This window comes from Gigantopelta aegis, chromosome 9, assembly GCF_016097555.1.
Source record: "Gigantopelta aegis isolate Gae_Host chromosome 9, Gae_host_genome, whole genome shotgun sequence".
Lineage (NCBI taxonomy): Eukaryota > Metazoa > Mollusca > Gastropoda > Neomphalida > Peltospiridae > Gigantopelta > Gigantopelta aegis.
In genome coordinates this window covers 68,209,918-68,235,594 of record NC_054707.1, presented here as the reverse complement: position 1 = coordinate 68,235,594, position 25,677 = coordinate 68,209,918, and the positions used below count along the sequence as shown (strand labels likewise).

At 38.3% G+C, this 25,677-nt stretch overlaps 1 protein-coding gene across 1 annotated transcript in view; it reads right to left on the bottom strand.

Moving 5' to 3' along the window:
• The window catches only part of LOC121381825, a 57,039-nt gene extending 31,852 nt beyond the window's left edge, over window positions 1–25,187 (bottom strand). The window contains exons 1-16 of the mRNA XM_041511187.1: window positions 24,356–25,187; window positions 18,378–18,845; window positions 16,374–17,093; window positions 14,956–15,423; window positions 14,267–14,725; window positions 11,996–12,715; window positions 10,578–11,045; window positions 8,978–9,667; window positions 7,507–7,974; window positions 6,818–7,288; window positions 6,514–6,654; window positions 5,620–6,078; window positions 4,405–4,524; window positions 3,635–3,754; window positions 2,132–2,251; window positions 1,367–1,492 (exon numbers count right to left, since the gene is read on the bottom strand). Coding sequence (XP_041367121.1) covers window positions 1,367–1,492; window positions 2,132–2,251; window positions 3,635–3,754; window positions 4,405–4,524; window positions 5,620–6,078; window positions 6,514–6,654; window positions 6,818–7,288; window positions 7,507–7,974; window positions 8,978–9,667; window positions 10,578–11,045; window positions 11,996–12,715; window positions 14,267–14,725; window positions 14,956–15,423; window positions 16,374–17,093; window positions 18,378–18,845; window positions 24,356–25,061 — 6,724 coding nt within the window. The 5' untranslated portion in view covers window positions 25,062–25,187. The remainder of the gene's footprint in view (window positions 1–1,366; window positions 1,493–2,131; window positions 2,252–3,634; window positions 3,755–4,404; window positions 4,525–5,619; window positions 6,079–6,513; window positions 6,655–6,817; window positions 7,289–7,506; window positions 7,975–8,977; window positions 9,668–10,577; window positions 11,046–11,995; window positions 12,716–14,266; window positions 14,726–14,955; window positions 15,424–16,373; window positions 17,094–18,377; window positions 18,846–24,355) is intronic.
• Window positions 25,188–25,677: the final 490 nt, after the last annotated feature.

The window sequence follows — 25,677 nt, the reverse complement described above, 5'->3', positions numbered from 1 at the left end:
AGCATGGGATATTTGTTTTTTACTTTCCCACATATAAGCCAGCACATACCACGGCCTTTAATATACCAGTTGTGGGGCTTCTACCTTTTTCCATTGGCAGCTAGGGATCCTTTATGCGTAGTTTCCCCAATTAGGACAGAACAGATGTTGGTCTATCACCGAGGTTTAGATTGCACCAAACTCGAGGCAATAAATGTTGTGCCCAAAATACATGTGGCCAAAATAATTAAGCCCAAATTAAGTACAAGCCTCCTGACCTCAACACATGTCACCTGACAACAAAACACGTCACCTCAAAACCACTAAAATATTAAGCTATATTAAAATAACTGTTAATGACATTACTGCACTAAAAATAGTTTGTTGTGCTGAGAACAGACACTGTGCTCATATTGGTGAGATGTAAAGCCATTTATCAGTCATGGGGCACTAGTTAGGATGGCAAAAACCTGAACCAGAGGTTCGTGCATGTGGTACAAGCACCTCCACGAACTGAGATAAATATCACCCTCGGAAATTAAAGAAATACATACATATATATAAATAAATAAATACTAGTAATTAAATAAATACACATTATAATTAAATGAACATTTAGATAAATGCAGTAAATACGGTGTGTGTATGTATATATATATATATATATATATATATATATATATATATATATATATATATATATACATATACATATACATATATATATACATATATATACATATACATATACATATATATATACATATATATACATATACATATACATATACATATACATATACATATACATATACATATACATATACATATACATATGTATATATGTATATATATATATATATGTATATATTTATATGTATATATATATATATATGTATATATATATATATATATATATATATATATATATATATATATATATATATATATATATATATATATATATATATACATACATAGCTAGCTACCTACCTATACATGTACATACATACATACGTTCCTACCTATATACTGTCCTATCTACACTCATACCTACTACACATATCTACATTCATACCTACCAATTTACCTACGTACATATATACGTATGTATTGACACACTCGTGCACGCACACATGCACACACAAAGACACATACACACATTCATGTATATGCAAAAAAGGAGACATGTAAAATACTTGTAAATTACAATAATTAAATTAACAAATACAGGAACAATATAATTACAAACGTTGGGATCTTACATCTGCTCCTTAGTACAATAGGGTAACTTTTCTTACAAGCTATTTAAAACAGAATGATGATTTACTGCTATTACAATGCCTGTGTATTTAACGGAATATATGCATTTGTGTATGGTACACACCTGTTTGACAAGTTGCACCTGTGTACTCTCTGGGGCACCTACAGGTGAACGATTGACCATCGTTACTGTCGACGCATTCTCCAGAGTTGAGGCATGGTTGACTGTCACATGGGCGCGAGGGAATCTCTGTGAAACAAAATGGAAAAGAATGTTTGTTTGAAAAGGATATCCCATCACATTAACAATCCAGAGCCAGAGTACTCAGTCGTTTCAATGCTGGACGAACATTTGGGCTATTATAATCACTCTCTGCAGCCATTGTAACTGTCCAAATGTATATCTAGCTCTTAAACATAACAGTGCTCTGGCTACTAAGTAATGACATTTGACCATGACAAAACATCCTTTAGACTATGCCTTATGCAGGTATATGATTTTGAAAATGTTAATGATATTGTCCAGATTCACATGTTCAAGGTCTCTTCACTTGTAAGTAGAACATATTAAAAAGTATACACACATACTTAACATTACATTCTGCACTGTCATTATCTCACTTTATAAGGTATTACTGATAGCAAACAAATATAGAAGCATAAACAAAATAGCATATGCATTAAACTTTAATAATGGGTGGTATGGGCAAACATATAAAGTAAGTAACGTATTAACACTGCCTGGAATTTTGTTTCTAATTAGTCTTCCTATTCATTATTAACATACAAGTAATGTCTGATATAGAGCCACTACATGTAGTAATTATTTAAAATATCAAAATGCTTAAATTTAGAATTAACCTTTTAGAAAAAAATTCGTTTAACTCACGTGTATCACAGGTGTTGCCAGTGTATCTTGATTTACATAGACATTTGTAGCCTGGTGACTTCATCACTCTAGAACAGAAACCTCCATTTTTACATGGCTTCTGTTCACATGGATTACCATCTGAAAAACAGCATCACTTTAAATGCAGTTAATTTCCACACTAATGCTTAACACACACTTACAGATTAACTCCAACTCAACAGTAGAGGCGGCAATATTCTGTCAATGTGCGCCAACAAACAAACGACGCGACGGTCTTGTCGGCATTATGCAAGTTTTGATGGACGAAAGCATCACACAACTAAAAATAAGTTTCAACAATCGCATCTTTGCCCAGCACATATCTACCGATTGATCAGCCTGGACTTGGCGATAACGCCAAAATTACGTGGCGGTCTTGTTGGTAGGTGTGTGTTGGCCATAATAGTTTATTCACCCATTCCAAGAAGCGATCTGGCACTAAGATCACCGTAATTGCATAAGATGGTCATACAATTAAGGTGATCTTAGTGCTAGATCGCTTTGTGGAACGAGGCCCAGATCTACAGATAATTAGAGTAACACGATCAGATACGTACTTCATTTACATGCTTCTATCTCATCATGGTTCAGGCACGATTATTACGTACACATGTACAGGGTCTGGCTTTGTCGCTGAATGGGTCCAAGTCAAAACTAACAGTAGAAATTCGCGGTTTAGTTGATTTCCACAGAATATTTTGCAATAAATTGAAGAGATGTGAATTAAAGCTACTTCACCCTCAAAGTAATCTGAGTAATATTTCTGTAACATGCATTTCTTTACTTCATGCACATCTCTGTGTGTGTGTGTGTGTGTGTGTGTGTGTGTGTGTGTGTGTGTGTGTGCGTGTGCGTGTGCGTCTGCATTAAAACGTCCTATATTGTTTATGAACGTTGTAGAAAACACCATTGCACCCATACTGGCACGCTATTAAAGTGACAGTTAATTAATTATTTGATAGTCATAAACACCTCCCATCTGTAGAAAAAAGCAACTGACTGTGAATCATGATTGCATATAGTCACTATTATACCATGGCTGCTATTGGAATCAGTACTGTGCAGCGATATAGTATCCAGAACGCTAATGGCAGATTAATAATCATCATATATCTATATTATGGCATATTGCTCTGTTACATATCCATATATTGTTTTGGTGTTTTACTGGTAAGTAGGTTAACGTATTTTATCGTTAATTTTCTCTTTAAAAATCTCTTTATTTTGAAGGCGAAGTACATTTAAAATAAAACAAATAAATAAAATGTTAACCTTTTATCAACAGACTGCATCAAACAGTAATCGTGTGTAAAACAGTGATTAAATGTAATAGATAGTTCACATCATCAATGAAACATGGGCTCGTGTTTATTAAACGTTTTAGAGTCTAGACTTGTATACACATGACACCATTAAATATTTGACTCGACAGACCCTGATTGAAATAGTTCATTTTCAAACGCAAAATAAAACAAAGCTTACCAATGTCACAGAACTTTCCAGTAAATCTGTTTTTACAAACACAGTTGCCAGTTTCTGAAGCACAGTGACCATTTGAACCACAGCTGACATGAGCACATCGGTCAACTTTTATCTGTGGCACTTAAAAATATGATAAATTATAAACATGATAAAGTCCGATTAATAACTTTCTAAAGAAATAAGACTGAATATTATACTACGAAACACTACACCTCTGGCAAGCATTCTATTACAGAGTCCTCATATAGAATGAGATGTCAGATGTAGCTAAGCAATAACAAAATGAATGCATTTTAACTACAGCCCTGCATAACAATGATATCGGCTACTGAGTGTCAAAAAAACTTTACGGTAAACGGATTAAAACATGGATGATAAATAGCAATACTAAAATTATCAATAAAACACACAAAAATTGTTGTGAACAGTTAAATAACTAAATGCACATTATTATTATTATTCAAACGCTCATGAGCAAATATGCGTTGAGCTGCGGTGAGGCGTCTCCCTACAAGTTAGTAGTTTAGCCCAGCCCATCCGTTTTCGGCAGTGATCCATATTAGTTTAGCCTTTGCCCTTTGACCAACCTATCTTAAATGACCCTAACAGGAGCTGAAGCTCCCCCTGGTATAGCTCTCTAGGTCACTGAGACATACAAACTACCTCACCATGTCAAGGCATGGACCATGAGATAGGATACTGTTGGATATTAATCGACAGATGTACAGCAATTTTAAACGTGTTTTTATTTTTCATTTTAATACACTCACCTTTTTGGCAGAACATTCCCGTGTAATTATTGTGACACTCGCAGACACCAGTAGTCTGATTGCAGGTCCCACTGTCACCGCATTTGCCTGCCGGACATTTCTCTATTCTGTTCTCGGGAGCTGAAACGACACGGACCAAACAGTAACACCACAACATACATGAAGTATAACTGTTCAAGTAAAATCGATAGGCGTCCGGGCTACTATTTTCGTCGAGAGGGATTAGGGTGATTTTTGCCCTAATTGAACGGAAATGCCCAAATTGAACGAAAATGCTCGAATTGAACGAAAATGCTCGAATTGAATGAAAATGCTTGAATCTGGATAACTAGCATTTATTCATATTTGTATTACTACGAAACAACTGTATGGAATCACTTTGCATTTTTTCATGGGTTACAAGTGACAACGAATATTGTGAGTACATGGTGAAATGTTTTCATTAGGGCAAGTCTAACTGTCTGCAACCCCCTTCGACTCATATGCTTATGGATTGTACTTTATAAACGTGGTGTCAGGTTTAAAATAACTATTAGGTGAAGCAAAAATAAATATTAGTTTACTGATTTTAAAGAAACTGTCTTGAGTTTGTACCCATTAACATAGATGGCTGTCTGATCTACTCACGCATAATATATCTTGGCAATGACATATATAAATGATTTGAAATATAAATAATTACTATATCAGTAAATACTCCAAATTGTTTTTGATTGATGGATGAAAAGAAAGTTGTTAGAAACAAAAGGAAAACGTTTCTACATTGAGACATAAAAAGTATAACGATGACCAGTAATGAACTGACTATAGAGACATTCTAAGCAGTAAAACATGTAGATACACTGTAATTTTAATAATACTAAATGCCTTGACTGACTAAAACAAGACTGTTATGGTACAATTTACACTTAGAGAAAGACTCATTACTTATAAAAATGTATAAATTGTATGAACGACAAAACTATTACTGCAATAATAATTTGTTTAAACATTGTCTTTCCACCTGGAATTAAAGGGAAATTTTAACACTTAAATAAATACCAGTTCTACTTATATCACAGTTCAAGAACGATGAGCTCTGTATTCAGTCATATTCATAGATTAAAGTCTGTGATGCATAGATAGCAGAATCAGATGTTCAAGATAATATACATCAACTTAGACATAAGCACAAATATACTGTACCATCACTATAGACCACAATAAAACACTTACAAACACGCCTGAAGAACTTTTCAAATTGCTCTGCTTGTTCACCATACTCATTTCTAAATGCATTGGCCACCTCGTCGTTTTCGAATTTGTTGGTTCTTAAACACTGCATCCCCGAGTTAAACTTTTGAGATAACTCTTCTCCAAAATCTGAAGATATATTACCCACAGAATCCTGAAGAGACTGGATCACCTCGTCATCATTCATGTCATCAAACCGATGTGCATCGCAGTTACCCTTTTGTCGTATTCCTGAAGCTTGGTCATTCGATGCAAATCTCTTATCCACGTCGGCAATATTTAGGTCAAGTGGCATGTTTAATTTTTGTGCTGCACACATCACTTTTGACAACTGGTCATTTTGTAATCTTGAATGTATCATCGAATTGAAGTCAGTAAAGCAATTTTTGAATTTCATCCGGTCACCAGCAGAAAGGACATCCTGTCTATTTGGATTCTGGTCTATCAAATGAAATGAAATGAAAATAACACATCAAAACATTGTTTAAAAGCTCAAGTAAATGTATTTTAAATACAGAGCATTACTTAACACAAAGTTCTCTATAGTGAACAAAATCAATACTGAATGCTATTAGCATATACAGAAACACAATTTGAACCATCTGTTAATTTTTTCCCAAATTAATGGCTTCCAACATCAAAAGAAGTTGCAAGAAACATTTCGCACATGGCACATATGTGGCAGATTGAATGTTATATTGAGCTTGTATTGTCGAAATGAAGTAATGTACATTTTTAATCTCTATTCAGAGTTCATCATGGACCCGTTGAATTGATTTCAGTTCCACAGAACATAAGGGTTGACCTGAGATTGACATAGACGAGTTAGCCTATTTATACTATAAGGCTATCTCCATCTGATACCAGATCTCATACCTGTAACTGGATTCATGCACACTCTGCCACAATTGTTGGAACAACATTTCTTTGCACCATCGCAGCTGGTATCATTTCTACATGTCTTTTGGCATGTTCCTACACTGTCTGATGAAAGCTGTGGACACATTCCTGGTTTAGCTAAAACAAATATATATATATATAAAGGGTATATTATATATGTTGTGTTTCTTTGGGTACTAATTTTATATGCCGGATTTAACTTTCACTTTTCAATAAGACATTTACAGTTGTTCATAAATCTCAAATAATCTGTATTAAAATATGATCAGAGGGTACTTACAAGTTTTATTTCGTCTGATATGGCTGAAAAATGTTTCAAATTCCTCTCCCCTTTCACCATACTGATTTCTAAATGCATTGAACGCTTCGTCGTTTTCGAAATTGTTGGCTCTTAAACACTGCATCCCTGAGTTAAATTTCTGAGATAATTCTTTTCCAAAATCTGAAGATATATCACCAACAGAATCCTCAACAGACTGGATCACCTCATCTTCATCCATACTATCAAAAGCATATTCGTCACAATTATGTTCTCGCATTTCTGATGCTTGACCATTCGATGGAAATTTCTTATCCATATCAGCAACATTTAGGTCAAGTGATATGTTTAGTTTTTGTGCTGCACACATCACCTTTGACAACTGGTTATTTTGTAATTTCGAATTTATCACTGACTTGAACTCGGTAAAGCATTTCTTGAATTTCATCCGGTCGCTTTCAGAAATACCTTGATGATTTCCAGTATTTTCATCTGTAATAAAAAAAAAAAAAAAAAACACCATTAAAAATTTCATTAAATTTTTTTTCATAAAACCTACAAAAATACAAATACAAATCAATATAATGTGTGTCGAACACAGTCTGAATGAAGAAAATATAAAGTTATCTGAAATGTTGTTTCTTTATCTTTTATATAATTTAAACAAACCTACATATATTTACAGAAAACATAGATTCTAGTGCACTCACCCGAGGTTGAGTTGGGGTGTACAGCGCGGAACAAGCCTTCAAAGCGTTGACCTTGTTGTTCCAAGTGAGAGTTGAGAGCGAACGCGGCAGCCCTATTGGAAACTGAGCTGGACATGACACAATTCTTGGCTGCTTCCATGGCCTGCCGGATCTCTGGACGAGAGAAGTTATTCATCAGGACCAATACGTCTCCAGAGATGGCCTGTACGACATCTTCACGAGACTTTCCCTCAAACTGAAACTGACTGCAGTTGAGCGAGGTTGGCGTTGTTTGTGGAGTAGTAGGGAAGACACTGTCTACGTCAGGCAGACTGAAGTTTGATGGAATCTGCAGCACTCTGGCAGCACATGTCAATTTGTTGATCATTTCGGGTGGAACTACTGACGTCAAGACGTTAACCAATGGCTTGTAACAAGCGTTCAAGGCTGTCCGGTCTGCCGAGCTGATCTGCACGTTCTTTGCCAATGCTGAAAATAATCAACCACATTTAAGTCATTATTTTTACGAAGTGGACCAAACGCCGTTTTAGAGGAGTATAGATTTGTAGCATTGTCTTCACAAATGAAATATAATACATCTGAGATCACAACCTAAAGTCTGAACCAAATTCTTAACAACTACGATAAATTACTCTCCTATCTTTAATTATATTTTTACCAAATTTTGTCCACACACAAATCGTGAAAAACAGAAATATTACAGTGACAAAAAATTCCACATACAATACTCCTGTTACGATGTCACCAATATCAACTTCGCTGAGCTCGCATAGGGCAAAATACATGCACAATTTTCTGCTGTCTGCCATTTTGCTTGTTCATGGCATACTGAAGAGGGATGGATCGATATGACGTAATATAACAAGGTCACGACATGCGCTAAAGTACAACGCACTCATCATGGTACTCAGCATGGCGTCAGATTAATTACATCACATACTTAGGAGGCTTCCACCCCTCTTGACGAGTATTCCACAAAAACGTAAACACGGCAGGCAGTGAAACACTGCATGTATTTTGCCCTATGCAATCTCAGCGAAGGGGAATCTGTGGCACTGTAATGTTTTTGTTTTCACTATTTATATTTCGATACAACGTACAGAAAATCTAACAGTAATTAAAACTGGGAAGGAAATGTTTTATTTAACAACGCACTCAACACATTTTATTTACGATTATATGGCGTCGGATAAATGTAGGAAAGTAATTTATCATAGTTGCTAACAATTTGGTTCGGCCTTTAGGTGGATAACAGTGTCAACAATATACTGCAAACGTGCATTCTTTTCTTAAAGATGATCCTTGTATCCCACAACAGGTCACATTTTGTAACAATCACTAATTAAAGGTTACTGTATTTTATAACTACCAATAGGACTTAATTGCATGCATATTTAAAAGATACTACTTACTATTACAAGAATAAGGTGCCTGGTACGCATCTGTGAACATGGTGAATAAACACACTTACCAGACACTGCGTCGTATCCAAACTTCAGCACTTTCTGCCTGACCTCCCGCATTTTATCTTCCACGATCCGTGATATGTCTGGACGACTGGGTATACTGCTTGCTGCACATGACATGGATCTTTGAAAGGCACCATTGAAAGGTGTCATGCCACTAAGCCGATTTCCAACCTCATGGACACGGTCTATGAGTTGTGCATCTGTCAGAGATGATGTTTGGCTCGAAGAACACCCTAGATGGTCCTGTTCAGTCTCCATATCACCGGACCCATGTCCATTTTGAGACCCCGTACCAGACCTAGTTCCAGTGCCTGTGTTGGTACCACTTCCAGTGTCTCTGTTGGTACCACTTCCAGTGCCAGTGTTGGTATATTTGCCAGTTCCAAAAAACTTCATACGTGTTTTCTCCAGCTTGGTTTGTGTTCTTCTTGATATAGCGCACAGCACCTCTTTGTTGTCGGACATAAACTGGTCTAGTTCACTATTGAGTCCAGCCGTGCAGTTGTCCAGTGCCATTTGTTCCCAGTCTGTTAAGGGAGTGATCGTGGAATTAGGTTTGAATTGACAAGAGTCTCCCAAGTAGTTGTCCATGCAGCGACAGTAACCAGATTGTTGGTCACATGTTCCACCGTTGTTACAACTGCCAGCAGAACACCGCGCATGTCCTCCACCAGGTTTCCCATCCACTGCCCCTGTAAGTAACCACTCAGCTGATAAGTTAAACAAGACACGTAAATAATTTACCTCAAACTAGAATTATAGAAAGCTGTCATGTAACACTAATTGTAGATAATATGGCATCTGATTATAACGACATAACCATGAACATGTATTCGAAGTCATATCTTTATACAAGATAGCATTAAACAGTGATACATGGCTACCAAATGAATGCAGTCATGTGAATACAGCCATTCTGTAAATCAGCAAAACAGGAAAACTCTGTTGCACTATAATTGGAGAAATCACGAGAAGTGATTAAAGGTCAAGAATAGCTTTTTTTCAATATTATACACATTTTCCTTTTCGAGACATGTCATTCTTCGGTATGGTTTAGGTGTAGCTGTGTTTCCAGGTCACATAATAAAATCATTCTAATTCACCATTAACTCAAAATGTGGCATTCATTCGTTTCTATTTTGGGGCCCATTCCATGAAGCGATTTTAGTGCTAATATCACCTTAAGTCAATAAGGTGATCTTAGGGCTAAGATCGCTTCGTGGAACAAGGCCCAGGGTAATAAATAAATAAATAATGGTAGGGATCAGGTTTTTTGTTGTTGTTTTTTTGCAGTGTTGTTGCCATTTTGTTATGATGAAATACTTGGGGAGTTTTCAATTGGTTCGTGGCAATTTACTACTACATACGTTCACAAGAACACCGCCATCTTCACCCATTCCATCTGTCACAAATATGTAGTTGTATTGTGTTGGTATATTACATTTGCATTTGATGTCATTAGCTTCCTAGGCGAGACTGCAGTTTTACAGATCTTTATAATGTTAGCTGCCACTAAATTATGTTAAATAACTGACATTATGTCAAATCTACAAAATTCTGCATACAATTATAAAAGAGTTATGCAAGTTCTGATGAACTCACCCGAGTTTGAGTTGGAGTATACAGCTCGGAACAAGTCTTCAAGGTTTTGACCTCGTTGTTCCAAGTGAGAGTTGAGAGCGAACGAGGCAGCCCTATTGGAAACGGAGCTGGACATGACACAATTCCTGGCTGCCTCCATGGCCTGACGGATCTCTGGACGAGAGAAGTTACTGATCAGGACCGATACATCTCCAGAGATGGCCTGTACGACATCTTCACGAGACTTTCCCTCAAACTGAAACTGACTGCAGTCGGGCGAGTTTGGCGTTGTTTGTGGAGTAGCAGGGAAGACGCTGTCTACGTCAGGCAGACTGAAGTTTGATGGAATCTGCAGCACTCTGGCAGCACAAGTCAGTTTGTTGATCATTTCGGGTGAAACTACTGACGTCAAGATGTTAATCAATGGCTGGTAACAAGCTTTCAAGGCAGTCCGGTCCGCCGATGTGATCTGCATGTTCTTTGCCAAAGCTGAAAATAATCACCCACATTTAAGTCATTATTTTTACGAAGTGGACCAAACGCATGTTTAGAAGAGTATCGATTTGTAGCATTGTCTTCACAAATGAAATCTAATACATCTGATATCATGACCTGAAGTCTGAACCAAATTCTTAACAACTATGTTAAATTATTACCATTATATTTCCCAAAATTTTTGTCCACACACAAATCGTGAAAAAAAGATAAATATTACAGTGAAAAACATTCCACATACGATACTGTTACGATGTCACCAATATCAACTTCGCTGAGATCGCATAGGGCAAAATGCATGCACAATTTACGGCTGTCTGCCATTTTGCTTGTTTATGGAGTACACTACAAGAGGGGTGGATCGATGTGACGTAATCTAACAACGTCACGACATGCTCTAAAGTATAACGCACTCATCATGATGTCAGATTAATTACGTCACATACTTAGGAGACTCCCACCCCTCTTGACGAGTATTCCAGAAAACAGAGCAAAAATGGCAGGCAGTGAAACACTGCATGTATTTTACCTTATGCAATCTCAGCGAAGTCGATATTGGTGACATCATTACAGTCTCGTACGTGGAATCTGTGTCACTGTAATGTTTTGGGTTTTTTCACTATTTATGTTTGGACAAAACGTACAGAAAATTTAACAGTAATTAAAGGTAGGGAAGTAATTTATCATAGTTGCTAACAATTTGGTTCGGACTTTAGATGGATACCATTTGTCAACAATATACTGCAAATGTGCATTCATCTCTTAAAGATGATCCTTTTATCCCACAACAGGTCACATTTTGTAACAATCACTAATTAAAGGTTACTGTATTTTATAACAACCAAGAGGACTTAATTGCATGCATATTTAAAAGATACTACTTACTATTACAATAATAAGGTGCCTGGTACACATCTGTGAACATGGTGAATACACACACTTACCAGACACTGCGTCGTATCCAAACTTCAGCACTTTTTGCCTGACCTCCCGCATTTTATCTTCCACGATCCGTGATATGTCTGGACGACTGGGTATGCTGCTTGCTGCACATGACATGGATCTTTGAAAGGCACCATTGAAAGGTGTCATGCCACTAAGACGATTTCCAACCTCATGGACACGTTCTATAAGTTGTGCATCTGTCAGAGATGATGTTTGGCTCGAAGAACACCCCAGATGGTCCTGTTCAGTCTCCATATCACCTGACCCTTGTCCATTTTGAGACCCCGTACCAGAGCTAGTTCCAGTGCCTGTGTTGGTACCACTTCCAGTGTCTCTGTTGGTACCACTTCCAGTGCCAGTGTTGGTATCATTGCCAGTTCCTGTGTTTGTATGACTTTTGGATCCATTTTCAAAAAACTTCATACGTGTTTTCTCCAGCTTGGTTTGTGTTCTTCTTGATATAGCGCACAGCACCTCTTTGTTGTCGGACATAAACTGGTCTAGTTCATTATTGAGTCCAGCCGTGCAGTTGTCCAGTGCCATTTGTTCTGAGTCTGTTAAGGGAGTGATCGTGGAATTAGGTTTGAATTGACAAGAGTCTCCCAAATAGTTGTCCATGCAGCGACAGTAACCAGATTGTTGGTCACATGTTCCACCGTTGTTACAACTGCCAGCAGAACACCGCTCATGTCCTGCACCAGGTTTCCCATCCACTGCCCCTGTAAGTAACCACTCAGCTGATAAGTTAAACAAGACACGTAAATAATTTACCTCAAACTAGAATTATAGAAAGCTGTCATGTAACACTAATTGTAGATAATATGGCATCTGATTATAACGACAAAACCATGAACATGTATTCGAAGTCATATCTTTATACAAGATAGCATTAAACAGTGATACATGGCTACCAAATGAATGCAGTCATGTGAATACAGCCATTTTGTAAATCAGCAAAACAGGAAAACTCTGTTGCACTATAATTGGAGAAATCACGAGAAGTGATTAAAGGTCAAGAACAGCTTTTTTTCAATATTATACACATTTTCCTTTTCGAGACATGCCATTCTTCGGTATGGTTTAGGTGTGGCTGTGTTTCCAGGTCACATAATAAAATCATTCTATTTCACCATTAACTCAAAATGTGGCATGCATTCGTTTCTATTTTGGGGCCCATTCCACGAAGCGATTTTAGTGCTAATATCACCTTAAGTCAATAAGGTAGATATGCACTTAAGGTGATCTTAGGACTAAGATCGCTTCGTGGAACAAGGCCCAGGGTAATAAATAAATAAATAATGGTAGGGATCATGTTTTTTTTGTTGTTTTTTTTTCATTTTTTTTGTTCATTTTGCTATGATGAAATACTTGGGGAGTTTTCAATTGGTTCGTGGCAATTTGTATTACTACGAAACAACTGTATGGAATCACTATGCATTTTTTCATGGGTTACAACTGACAACGAATATTGTGAGTACATGGTGAAATGTTTTCACTAGGGCAAGTCTGACTGCCTGCAACCCCCTTCGACTCATATGCTTATGGATTGTACTTTATAAACGTGGTGTCAGGTTTAAAATAACTATTAGGTGAAGCGAAAAAAAAATTAGTTTAATGATTTTAAAGAAACTGTCTTGAGTTTGTACCTATTAACATAGATAGCTGTCTGATCTCCTCACGCATAATATATCTTGGCAATGACATATATAAATGATTTGAAATATAAAGTATTACTATATCAGTAAATACTCCAAATTTTGTTTGATTGATGGATGAAAAGAAAGTTGTTAGAAACAAAAGGAAAACGTTTCTACACTGAGACATTAAAAATATAACGATGACCAGTAATGAACTGACTATAGAGACATTCTAAGCAGTAAAACATGTAGATACACTGTAATTTTAATAATAATAAATGCCTTGACTGGCTGAAACAAGACTGTTATGGTACAATTTACACTTAGAGAAAGACTCATTACTTATAAAAATGTATAAATTGTATGAACGACAAAACTATTACTGCAATAATAATTTTTTTAAACATTGTCTTTTCACCTGGAATTAAAGGGAAATTTTAACAACTAAATAAATACCAGTTCTACTTATATCACAGTTCAAGAACGATGAGCTCTGTGTTCAGTCATATTCATAGATTAAAGTCTGTGATGCACAGATTGCAGAATCAGATGTTCAAGATAATATACATCAACTTAGACATAAGCACAAATATACTGTACCATCAACACTATAGACGACAATAAAACACTTACAAACACGCCTGAAGAACTTTTCAAATTGCTCTGCTTGTTCACCATACTCATTTCTAAATGCATTGGCCACCTCGTCGTTTTCGAATTTGTTGGTTCTTAAACACTGCATCCCCGAGTTAAACTTTTGAGATAACTCTTCTCCAAAATCTGAAGATATATTACCCACAGAATCCTGAAGAGACTGGATCACCTCGTCATCATCCATGTCATCAAACCGATGTGCATCGCAGTTACCCTTTTGTCGTATTCCTGAAGCTTGGTCATTCGATGCAAATCTCTTATCCACGTCGGCAACATTTAGGTCAAGTGGCATGTTTAATTTTTGTGCTGCACACATCACCTTTGACAACTGGTTATTTTGTAATTTCGAATTTATCACTGACTTGAACTCGGTAAAGCATTTCTTGAATTTCATCCGGTCGCTTTCAGAAATACCTCGATGATTTCCAGTATTTTCATCTGTAATATATAAAAAAAAAAAAAAAAAAAAAAAAAAAAACATTAAAAATTTCATTAAAAAAAAATTCATAAAACCTACAAAAATACAAATACAAATCAATATAATGTGTGTCGAACACAGTCTGAATGAAGAAAATATAAAGTTATCTGAAATGTTGTTTCTTTATCTTTTATATAATTTAAACAAACCTACATATATTTACAGAAAACATAGATTCTAGTGCACTCACCCGAGGTTGAGTTGGGGTGTACAGCGCGGAACAAGCCTTCAAAGCGTTGACCTTGTTGTTCCAAGTGAGAGTTGAGAGCGAACGCGGCAGCCCTATTGGAAACTGAGCTGGACATGACACAATTCTTGGCTGCTTCCATGGCCTGCCGGATCTCTGGACGAGAGAAGTTATTCATCAGGACCAATACGTCTCCAGAGATGGCCTGTACGACATCTTCACGAGACTTTCCCTCAAACTGAAACTGACTGCAGTTGAGCGAGGTTGGCGTTGTTTGTGGAGTAGTAGGGAAGACACTGTCTACGTCAGGCAGACTGAAGTTTGATGGAATCTGCAGCACTCTGGCAGCACACGTCAATTTGTTGATCATTTCGGGTGGAACTACTGACGTCAAGACGTTAACCAATGGCTTGTAACAAGCGTTCAAGGCTGTCCGGTCTGCCGAGCTGATCTGCACGTTCTTTGCCAAAGCTGAAAATAATCACCCACATTTAAGTCATTATTTTTACGAAGTGGACCAAACGCATGTTTAGAAGAGTATCGATTTGTAGCATTGTCTTCACAAATGAAATCTAATACATCTGATATCATGACCTGAAGTCTGAACCAAATTCTAAACAACTATGTTAAATTATTACCATTATATTTCCCAAACAATTTGTCCACACACAAATCGTGAAAAAAAGATAAATATTACAGTGAAAAACATTCCACATACGATACTGTTACGATGTCACCAATATCAACTTCGCTGAGATCGGATAGGGCAAAATACATGCACAATTTACTGCTGTCTGCCATTTTGCTTGTTTATGGAGTACACTACAAGAGGGGTGGATCGATGTGACGTAATCTAACAACGTCACGACATGCTCTAAAGTATAACGCACTCATCATGATGTCAGATTAATTACGTCACATACTTAGGAGACTCCCACCCCTCTTGACGAGTATTCCAGAAAACAGAGCAAAAATAGCAGGCAGTGAAACACTGCATGTATTTTACCTTATGCAATCTCAGCGAAGTCGATATTGGTGACTTCATTACATTCTCGTACGTGGAATCTGTGTCACTGTAATGTTTTGGGTTTCTTCACTATTTATGTTTGAACAAAACGTGCAGAAGATTTAACAGTAATTAAAGGTAGGGAAGTAATTTATCATAGTTGCTAACAATTTGGTTCGGACTTTAGATGGATACCATTTGTCAACAATATACTGCAAATGTGCATTCATCTCTTAAAGATGATCCTTGTATCCCACAACAGGTCACATTTTGTAACAATCACTAATTAAAGGTTACTGTATTTTCTAACAACCAAGAGGACTTAATTGCATGCATATTTAAAAGATACTACTTACTATTACAAGAATAAGGTGCCTGGTACGCATCTGTGAACATGGTGAATACACACACTTACCAGACACTGTGTCGTATCCAAACTTCAGCACTTTCTGCCTGACCTCCCGCATTTTATCTTCCACGATCCGTGATATGTCTGGACGACTGGGTATACTGCTCGCTGCACATGACATGGATCTTTGAAAGGCACCATTGAAAGGCGTCATGCCCCTAAGCCGATTTCCAATCTCGTGGACACGTTCTATAAGTTGTGCATCTGTCAGAGATGATGTTTGGCTCGAAGAACACCCTAGATGGTCCTGTTCAGTCTCCATATCACCTGACCCATGTCCATTTTGAGACCCCGTACCAGAGCTAGTTCCAGTGCCTGTGTTGGTACCACTTCCAGTGTCTCTGTTGGTACCACTTCCAGTGCCAGTGTTGGTATCATTGCCAGTTCCTGTGTTTGTATGACTTTTGGATCCAATTCCAAAAAACTTCATACGTGTTTTCTCCAGCTTGGTTTGTGTTCTTCTTGATATAGCGCACAGCACCTCTTTGTTGTCGGACATAAACTGGTCTAGTTCACTATTGAGTCCAGCCGTGCAGTTGTCCAGTGCCATTTGTTCCGAGTCTGTTAAGGGAGTGCTCGTGGAATTAGGTTTGAATTGACAAGAGTCTCCCAAGTAGTTGTTCATGCAGCGACAGTAACCAGATTGTTGGTCACATGTTCCACCGTTGTTACAACTGCCAGCAGAACACCGCTCGTGTCCTCCACTAGGTTCCCCATCCACTGCCCCTGTAAGTAACCACTCAGCTGATAAGTTAAACAAAAAATAAAAAATGTTTTATTTAACGACGCACATAACACATTTTATTTACAGTTATATGGCGTCAGTCATATGGTTAAGGACCACACATTTATTGAGAGAGGAAACCCGCTGTCGCCATTTCATGGGCTACTCTTTTCGATTAGCAGCAAGGTATATTTTATATGCACCATCCCATAGACAGGGTAATACATACCACAGCCTTTGATATACCAGTAGTGGTGCACTGGCTGGAACGAGAAATAGCCCAATGGGCCCACCGACGGGGATCGATCCCAGACCGACCATGCATCGAGCGAGCGCTTTACCACTGGGCTACGTCCCGCCCTTGATAAGTTAAACAAGACACGTAAATAATTTACCTCAAACTAGCGTTATAGAAATCTGTCACGTAACACTAATTGTAGATAATATAGTATCTGATTATAACGACAAAACCATTAGCATGTATTCAAGTCGTATCTTTATACAAGACAGCATTAAACAGTAATACATGGCTACCAAATGAATGCAGTCATGTGAATGCAGCCATTTTGAAAACCAGCAAAACAAAGGAAAACTCTGTTGCACTATAATTCTAGAAACCAAGAGAAGCGATTAAAGCTCAAGCATAGGGGGTTTTTTCTTCATATTATACACATTTTCCTTTTTGAGACAAACCATTCTTTGATTGATATATATATAGCTTAGGTGTATCTGTGTTTCCAGGTCACATAATAAAACCCTTCTATTTCACCATTAACTCTCAAAATGTGGCATGCATTCATTTCTATTCTGGGGCCCATGCCACGAAGCGATCTTAGTGCTAATATCACCTTAAGTGAATAAGGCGAATTAAGTGAATTATGGCTAAGATCGCTTCGTGGAACAAGGCCCAGGGTAATAAATAAATAAATAAATAATGGTAAGGATCAGTATATTGTATTCCTGTTTTTCTTTTCTTTTGCGTTTTTGTTGTCACTTTTATATTATGAAATACTTGGAGAGTTTTCAATTGGTTCGCGGCAATTTACTACATACGTTCACATGAACACCCCCATTTTCACCCATTCCATCTCCCACAAATATGTAGTTGTATTGTCTTGATATATTACATTTGCATTTGATGTCATTAGCTTGGTAGGCGAGATTACAGTTTTACAGATTTTTATAATGTTAGCTGTAACTAAATTATGTTAAATAACTGAATTATACAAATCTACAAAATTCTGCAGACAATTATAAAAGAGTTATGCAAGTTTTGATGAACTCACCCGAGTGTGAGTTGGGGTATACAGCTCGGAAAAAGCCTTCAAAGCGTTGACCGTGTTGTTCCAAGTAAGAGTTGAGAGCTAACGAGGCAGCCCTATTGGAAACGGAGCTGGACATGACACAATTCCTAGCTGCCTCCATGGCCTGCTGGGTCGCTGGACGAGAGAACTTATTCATCAGGACCGATACGTCTCCAGAGATGGCCTGTACGACGTCTTCACGAGACTTTCCCTCAAACTGAAACTGACTGCAGTTGAGCGAGGTTGGCGTTGTTTGTGGAGTAGCAGGGAAAACGCTGTCTACGTCAGGCAGACTGAAGTTTGATGAAATCTGCAGCACTCTGGCAGCACACGTCAGTTTGTTCGTGATCTCGGGTCGGAATACTGACATCATGACGTTAATCAGTGGCTGGTAACAAGCTTTCAGGGTGGTTCGATCCTCCCAGCTGATCGACATATTCTTTGCCAAAGCTGAAAATAATTAATTATCAGACACATTTGTAGTCTTTCTAAAGTTAAACATGTTACCAATATGCATTACAGTTAAGTTTTCATTGGAATAGCATTTTTGTACATCACGTTTTATATCACGCGTCATTTTAAAATTTAAACATACATCAAAATGGAAATAATACCATCAAAACGGAACACAATAAAATAGTTTTATGCAAAACTTCACCGTTCTGCATTACACATGTTCGTCGCTATTCAACTTTATAAAGTGGGGCTGTTTTTTAATCACTCGATATAAGTGGCAACATACCACAGTTGTCACCATTTAATACTAGAATTGACGTAAGTAACTTCAAACCAATGAGCTATTTAAATACTACAGAGGTCAACCTATTTGTAATCATTAAAGAAACATTTGAAACTGCATTTTAATAATTTTGATCTTATTTGTTTAATGAAAAACTATTTGTTAAACTGGACTATATCAAAGAAAGAAATGTTTTATTTAACGACGCACTCAACACATTTTGTTTACGGTTATATGGCGTCAGACATATGGTTAAGAACCACACAGATATTGAGAGAGAAACCCGCTGTTGCCATTTCATGGGCTACTCTTTTCATTTAGCAGCAAGGGTTCTTTTATATGCACCATACCATAGACAGGGTAGTACATACCACGGCCTTTGATATACCAGTCGTGGTGCACTGGCTAGAACGAGAAATAGCCCAATGGGCCCACCGACGGGGAATGATCCCAGACCGACCGCGCATCGAGCAAGCGCTTTACCACTGAGCTACGTTCCACCCCGGACTATATCATGCTGCTATGACACGATAGATGGTGGTGTTGCATCCAAGGCTCTCGTCTACGGTGTGATAGCGTGCAGGTTCACTGGGGTGTCTAGGATTTTGTATTAGGTAGGGGGCAGGGACACGGTAACAACCCTCATCCCACCTTAGTAAGTCCTGTTATGGTTGTACGTCAGATCAATATATAAGGTAGAGAGGAAAATATATGATTGAGGTGGGGTGGCATTCCCCCACTTTGTACTGATTATACACAAATGTCAGGGCTTTTAGATTATGGTAGCCCCACTCCCATGGCTAGTGATATTAAATGTTGGGCTAATGAATAACTATTATTGCCATGCTCGACGGCTAGTGAAAAAAAGGAGTCAAATGCTGCAGTTAGGTCTATTTTGTAAATATATATATCCTGCTACCACCACCAAGTGTTAGTGTTTTTAAGCTCTATCTCCCTGTTTAGGCGTCAAATCTGATTATTACTATTAATTAGTAAAATTATATTAACTTAAAGTAAAGTAGGGCTAGTGAAGTTTTAATCGTGGGTAGTAAAATTTTTTAATCACTGATCCCATGGCTAGTGGATTTTACAAAAATTCTAGAAGCCCTGCAAATGTGTAGGATCTATCAGTCATCGGTGGACGTTTTACCGCCCCTAACAAGTGCACCAAGTTTGTGTGGTATGTACTATCCTGTATGTAGGAAAACATATAAAATATGCCTTTTTGCTGTTCGGTAGGATTTGAATATTGGTCACATATCTGAATTAACTCCAAATCCTCCACGTTTTGTCTTCCTAAATGTCCTGACAAATAGTTTACAATGTTTTTAATTTAGTAATTCTGTAATAATATAACTATTGTGGAAATGGGGGTAGGGTCACAGAACAGGTAGATACACACAGAAAGCTGTGAGTCCTGCAATGTTATCATAAATTCCCTTGAGATGTAGGCCTTGACACAAATCACCTCAGGGGCCGGGGCGTAGCTCAGTGGTACAGCGTTCGCTTGGTGAGCGGTCGGTCTGGGATCGATTCTCGTCGGTGGGCCAATTGGGCTATTTCCCGTTCCAGCCAGTGTACCACGACTGGTATATCAAAGGCCGTGGTATGTGCTATCATTTCTGTGGGATGGTGCATATAAAAGATCCCTTGCTGCTAATCGAAAAAGAGTAAGTAGCCCATGAAGTGGCGACAGCTGGTTTCCTTTCAATGTCTGTGTGGTCCTTAACCATATGCCCGACGCCATATAACCGTAAATAAAATGTGTTCAGTGCATGGTTAAATAAAACATTACCTTCGTCCCCCCAGGTGGTACCAATTGGCAAAATTTTTGTTTCTGACTTGTTGTACTCTAGACCAAGTATCAAAGTAAATGTATGTAGGACAACAAACTAACGTATTTTAAAGAAACCGTCCTGGATTTGCTGCCTTGTAAGATGTTTCCGACCACTAAAATATCCAAATAGCTGAATACGTATAAACAAATATATATTAGAAAATCAAAGGTTTGGCCTAGTACAAACACTAGGACGATCAGAAACGTATTTAAAATACAGCGAGTACTATTTTACACATATTTTTGTTTAACTAGATATAATCCGTGCTCAGCATGGCAAAGTTAAGATAGGGTGTAGTGGCCTTACACCGCCCCTAGCCCCACCTTCACCGCACCCCCATCCCAAAACAAACCCACAAAAAAAAAATAATAATAATACGACCACCGTGTAGATAGCTGTCCCTCATTAGCCGAGGCTATATATACACTGCTATGTTAAGTGACATAGAAGTTGTATTTATGGAATTCATTTTTGTACACAATGTTCATCTGACTGGACCTGAACACAAAAATATCTTATCAATGTAAGCAAACTCCCTTTAACACCTGCTGAAGTATCAAATGTTGCTTAGGTTACATACTGTAGAGTGTCGTTTTGCAATAAAGTGCCGAATTGCAATAATAATAAAACAAATAATAAAAATTCCGATTCCAACCTATTCTAACGTGATCTCTGGGCTCAACTAAATACCCCCAAACCAAATTTCACATATTTTTTCATAAAATTGTTGATCAATGGACTTTTGAAATTTTCAGACATAATGTATTTCCGTTAAAGTGCCGTTTTGCAATAAACTGCCCTTTTCAACAGAAAGCGTCTTTCTTATCATTTCAAAATCACTGTATGTCTTTAACTGGACGTGGCAAACAATTTCCCATTCCAACTTACTCTAACATGATCTTACTTACTTACTCATACAGTGATTTTGAGATGATAAGAAAGTGGCATTCTGTTGAAAAAGGCAGTTTATTGCAAAAAGGCACTTTAATGGAAATGCAGTATATCTACAAATTTCAAACGTCCATTGACCAACAATTTTATGAAAATATATGACAAATTTAGTTTGGGGGTATTCAAATGAGCCCAGAGATCATGTTAGAGTAAGTTGGAATGGGAAATTGTTCGCCACGTCCAGTTAAAGACATACAGTGATTTTGAGATAATAAGAAAGTGGCATTCTGTTGAAAAGGGCAGTTTATTGCAAAACGGCACTTTAGTGGAAATGCAGTATATCTGAAATTTTCAAAAGTCCATTGATCAACAGTTTTATGAAAAGATATGAGAAATTTGGTTTGGGGTATTCATTTGAGCCCAGAGATCATGTTAGAGTAAGTTGAAATGGGAATTTGTTGTTGTTTTTTGCAATTCGGCATTTTATTGCAAAACGATACTTTAAAAAATGCATTAGCGTGTCGTTTTGCAATAAACTCAAATAAAAAAAATTGTATGCTATTATTGATAAGAGTTGAAATGGAATATTGTTTTCCATGTCTAGATAAACACATTCAGTGATTTTGAGATGAGAAGAAAGTCGTTTTCTGTTGAAAAGGGCGGTTTATTGCAAAACGGCGCATGAAGTCAGTATATCTGAAAATTTCAAAAGTCCATTGATCAACAATTTTATGACAAAATATGACAAATTTGGTTTGGTGGTATTCAACTGATCCCAGAGAGAAACAGTAATAAATGGTAGCTAGAATCACTGGCATAGACGAGGCGGGGTCAGAATGCCGTGTTAATCTCCACGTTAATCATACCTCTTTTTCACAACCACCTGTTATATTGGGGCGGCATTTAGCTCAGTCGGTTGAGCTCTCGCTCGAGGTGCTTGCGTCGCAGGATCAAACCACATTGGTGGATCCATTCAGCTGATTTTGTTTTTCTCGTTACAACCAGTGCATCACAACTGGACAAAGGCGGTGGTATGTGCTTTCCTGTCTGTGGGAAAATGCATATAAAGGATCCCTGGCTGCTTTAGGAAAAATGTAGCGGGTTTCCTCTGATGACTACGAGTCATAATTACCAAATATTTGACATCAACTATCCGATGATTAATTAATCAATGTGCTCCAGTGGTGTCATTAAATAAAACAAACATTTTATGTTTGCCTTTCCCATCATAACACGTGTAAAAGCCGGAATTAACATAATAATAGTGTTGGTGACCTTCCCCAATATGAGTGCCCCACCCCCACCCAATTTACAAGAGTCTGAATGGCTGTAGGTGGAAAAGCAAGGGAATGTGTATATATATATATATATATATATATATATATATATATATATATATATATATATATGAGAATACATACGACGCATGGTTGTCATTTTGCTCGAGTTTAACCTCCGCTGTTACATTCCAACCCCTATTTCACTACTGCGTATTGCTGCCCAACTCACCGTGCGCCTCGTGTATATAGTCCCACTTCTACACCACCTACCCATCTTGTATACGTGCCTATCGTCCCACCTCCTACCCACCTTGCATGCCTCCCACATCGCCACCTATCTCCCAGCCTCACGCGTCTCCTCATTTCACCACCGTATATGTCTCTCACCACCCACTGTGTATGGGAACTCATAACCCAGTCTCATATATCGCTTCATGTTCTCAAATCGTATGCCTCCCGCATTTCCACTGTGTATGACTCCCCGTCGCATACTATTATATATCTTCTCATCTCCCTAACTTGTATGCCTCGTACCTTCCCACTGTGTATGACTTCCCATCGCATTGTCTCGTATATCTTCTCATCTGCCTGACTAGTATGCCCCCTACCTCCCCACTGTGTATGACTTCCCATCGCATTGTCTCATGTATCTCTTCATCTCCCTGGATCGTATGCCTCCTACCTCCCCACTGTGTCTGACTCCCCATTTCATTGCCTCATGTATCTGCTCCTCTTCCTGACTCGTATGCATCCTACCTCCCCACTGTATATGACTCCCTATCCCATTGTCTCGTGTATCTGATCACCTCATTGACTCGTATGCCTCCTACCTCCCCACTGTATATGACTCCCTATTCCATTGTATCGTGTATCTGATCATCTCCTTGACTCGTATGCCTCCTACCTCCCCACTGTATATGACTCCATCTCATTGTCTCATATATCTTCTCATTTCCCTGACTCGTATGCCTCCTACCTCACCACTGTGTATGACTCCCCCATCACATAGTGTCATATAATACGTCTACTCATCTTCCCAACTCTTATACCTCCCACCTCCCCACCTTGTACAGCTCCCTATCGTCCAGCCTCATATCTCTCCCCATCTCCATAATTCGTGTTTCTCCCACTTTCCCAACGTGTATGTATTTCCATTTTCTAACCTTGTAGACCCAAGTGGAAACAGTTAACAAACCCACTACTCAGTCTTACCAGCCACCGCGTCGTATCCGAACTTCACCATAGTATGTGCAACGTCCCTGAACTTGTGATCCACCATCTCCGACATGTTCTGTGGTTTTGGTACACTGCTCGCGGCACACGCCTTAGATGCTTGAAAGACACCACTAATTGACGTCATGTTCCTTAGTCGCTTTTCCAGCTCCTGGACACGTTCTATAAGCTGTTCATTTGTCAGAGCCGATGTTTGGGTCGACGAACATCCCAGACTGTCCTGTTCAGTCTCCATATCACTTGATCCATGCCCATTTTCAGACCCCGTCCCAGAGCTAGTTCCTGTCCCGGTGCCTGTGTTGGTACCACTTCCGGGGCCGGTGTAGGTACCACTGCCGGTGCCTGTGTAGGTGCCACTACCGGGGCCTGTGTAGGTACCATTTCCGGTGCCAGAACCGGTCTTGGACCTAGTGTGTGATGCTGTCGTGTTAGGAGAAGAAAAATTCATGCGCATCTTTTGCAGCTTGGTTTGAGTTCTTCTTGATATAGCACAGAGGACCTCCTTGTTGTCGGATATAAGCTGGTCTAATTCGCTGTTTAGTCCACTCATGCATTTGTCTAGGGCCATTTCTTCCATATCTGTTAAGGGTACGCTGAAGGAACTGGTTCCATCGTAAGATGAAAACACCAGTACCAAAATTAACAAAGAACCCCACCAATGGTGAGCGTCCATTGCCATCGTCATCAAGCTCTACTGAAGACTTTTCTCTGATTTTTTTTTATTCTTTCAATTTTTTTTTTTTTTTTTAAATTCTAATTATTGACTACTGCTAAACTATATATTTGTCGTCCGTCTTTCACAAAATTGAAACCTCGTGTGCTGCGATTTGTCTGAACTCTGCGGTGTCCTATCAGAAGAGAACGATCGATCCAGAGCCAATCAATAACCTTGATGTCATACGATCGGCATGTGACAGTCACGCGCCTTAATAAATTTTACAGCAACATCACAAGACCTGAAAGAATAATTCCGTTAGTCCATTATTCTAACATCCTGTACTGTGGGCATCACCATGACTACTGTCAACAAACATCAACATAAAGAGTACTAAGTTTCAGTTTGTAAAACAAACCTGAGATGTTACGCTCTAGTTGGTTAATTAATATATTTTGATAGTAAACAGTCACGTCTCACGGGGCGGGACGTAGCTCAGTGGTACAACGCTCGCCTGATGCACGATCGATCTAGGATCGATTCCCGTTGGTGGGCCCATTGACCTATTTCTCGTTCCAGCCAGTGCTCCACAAAGGCCGTGGTATGTACTATCCTGTCTATGTTATGGTGCATATAAAAGATCCCT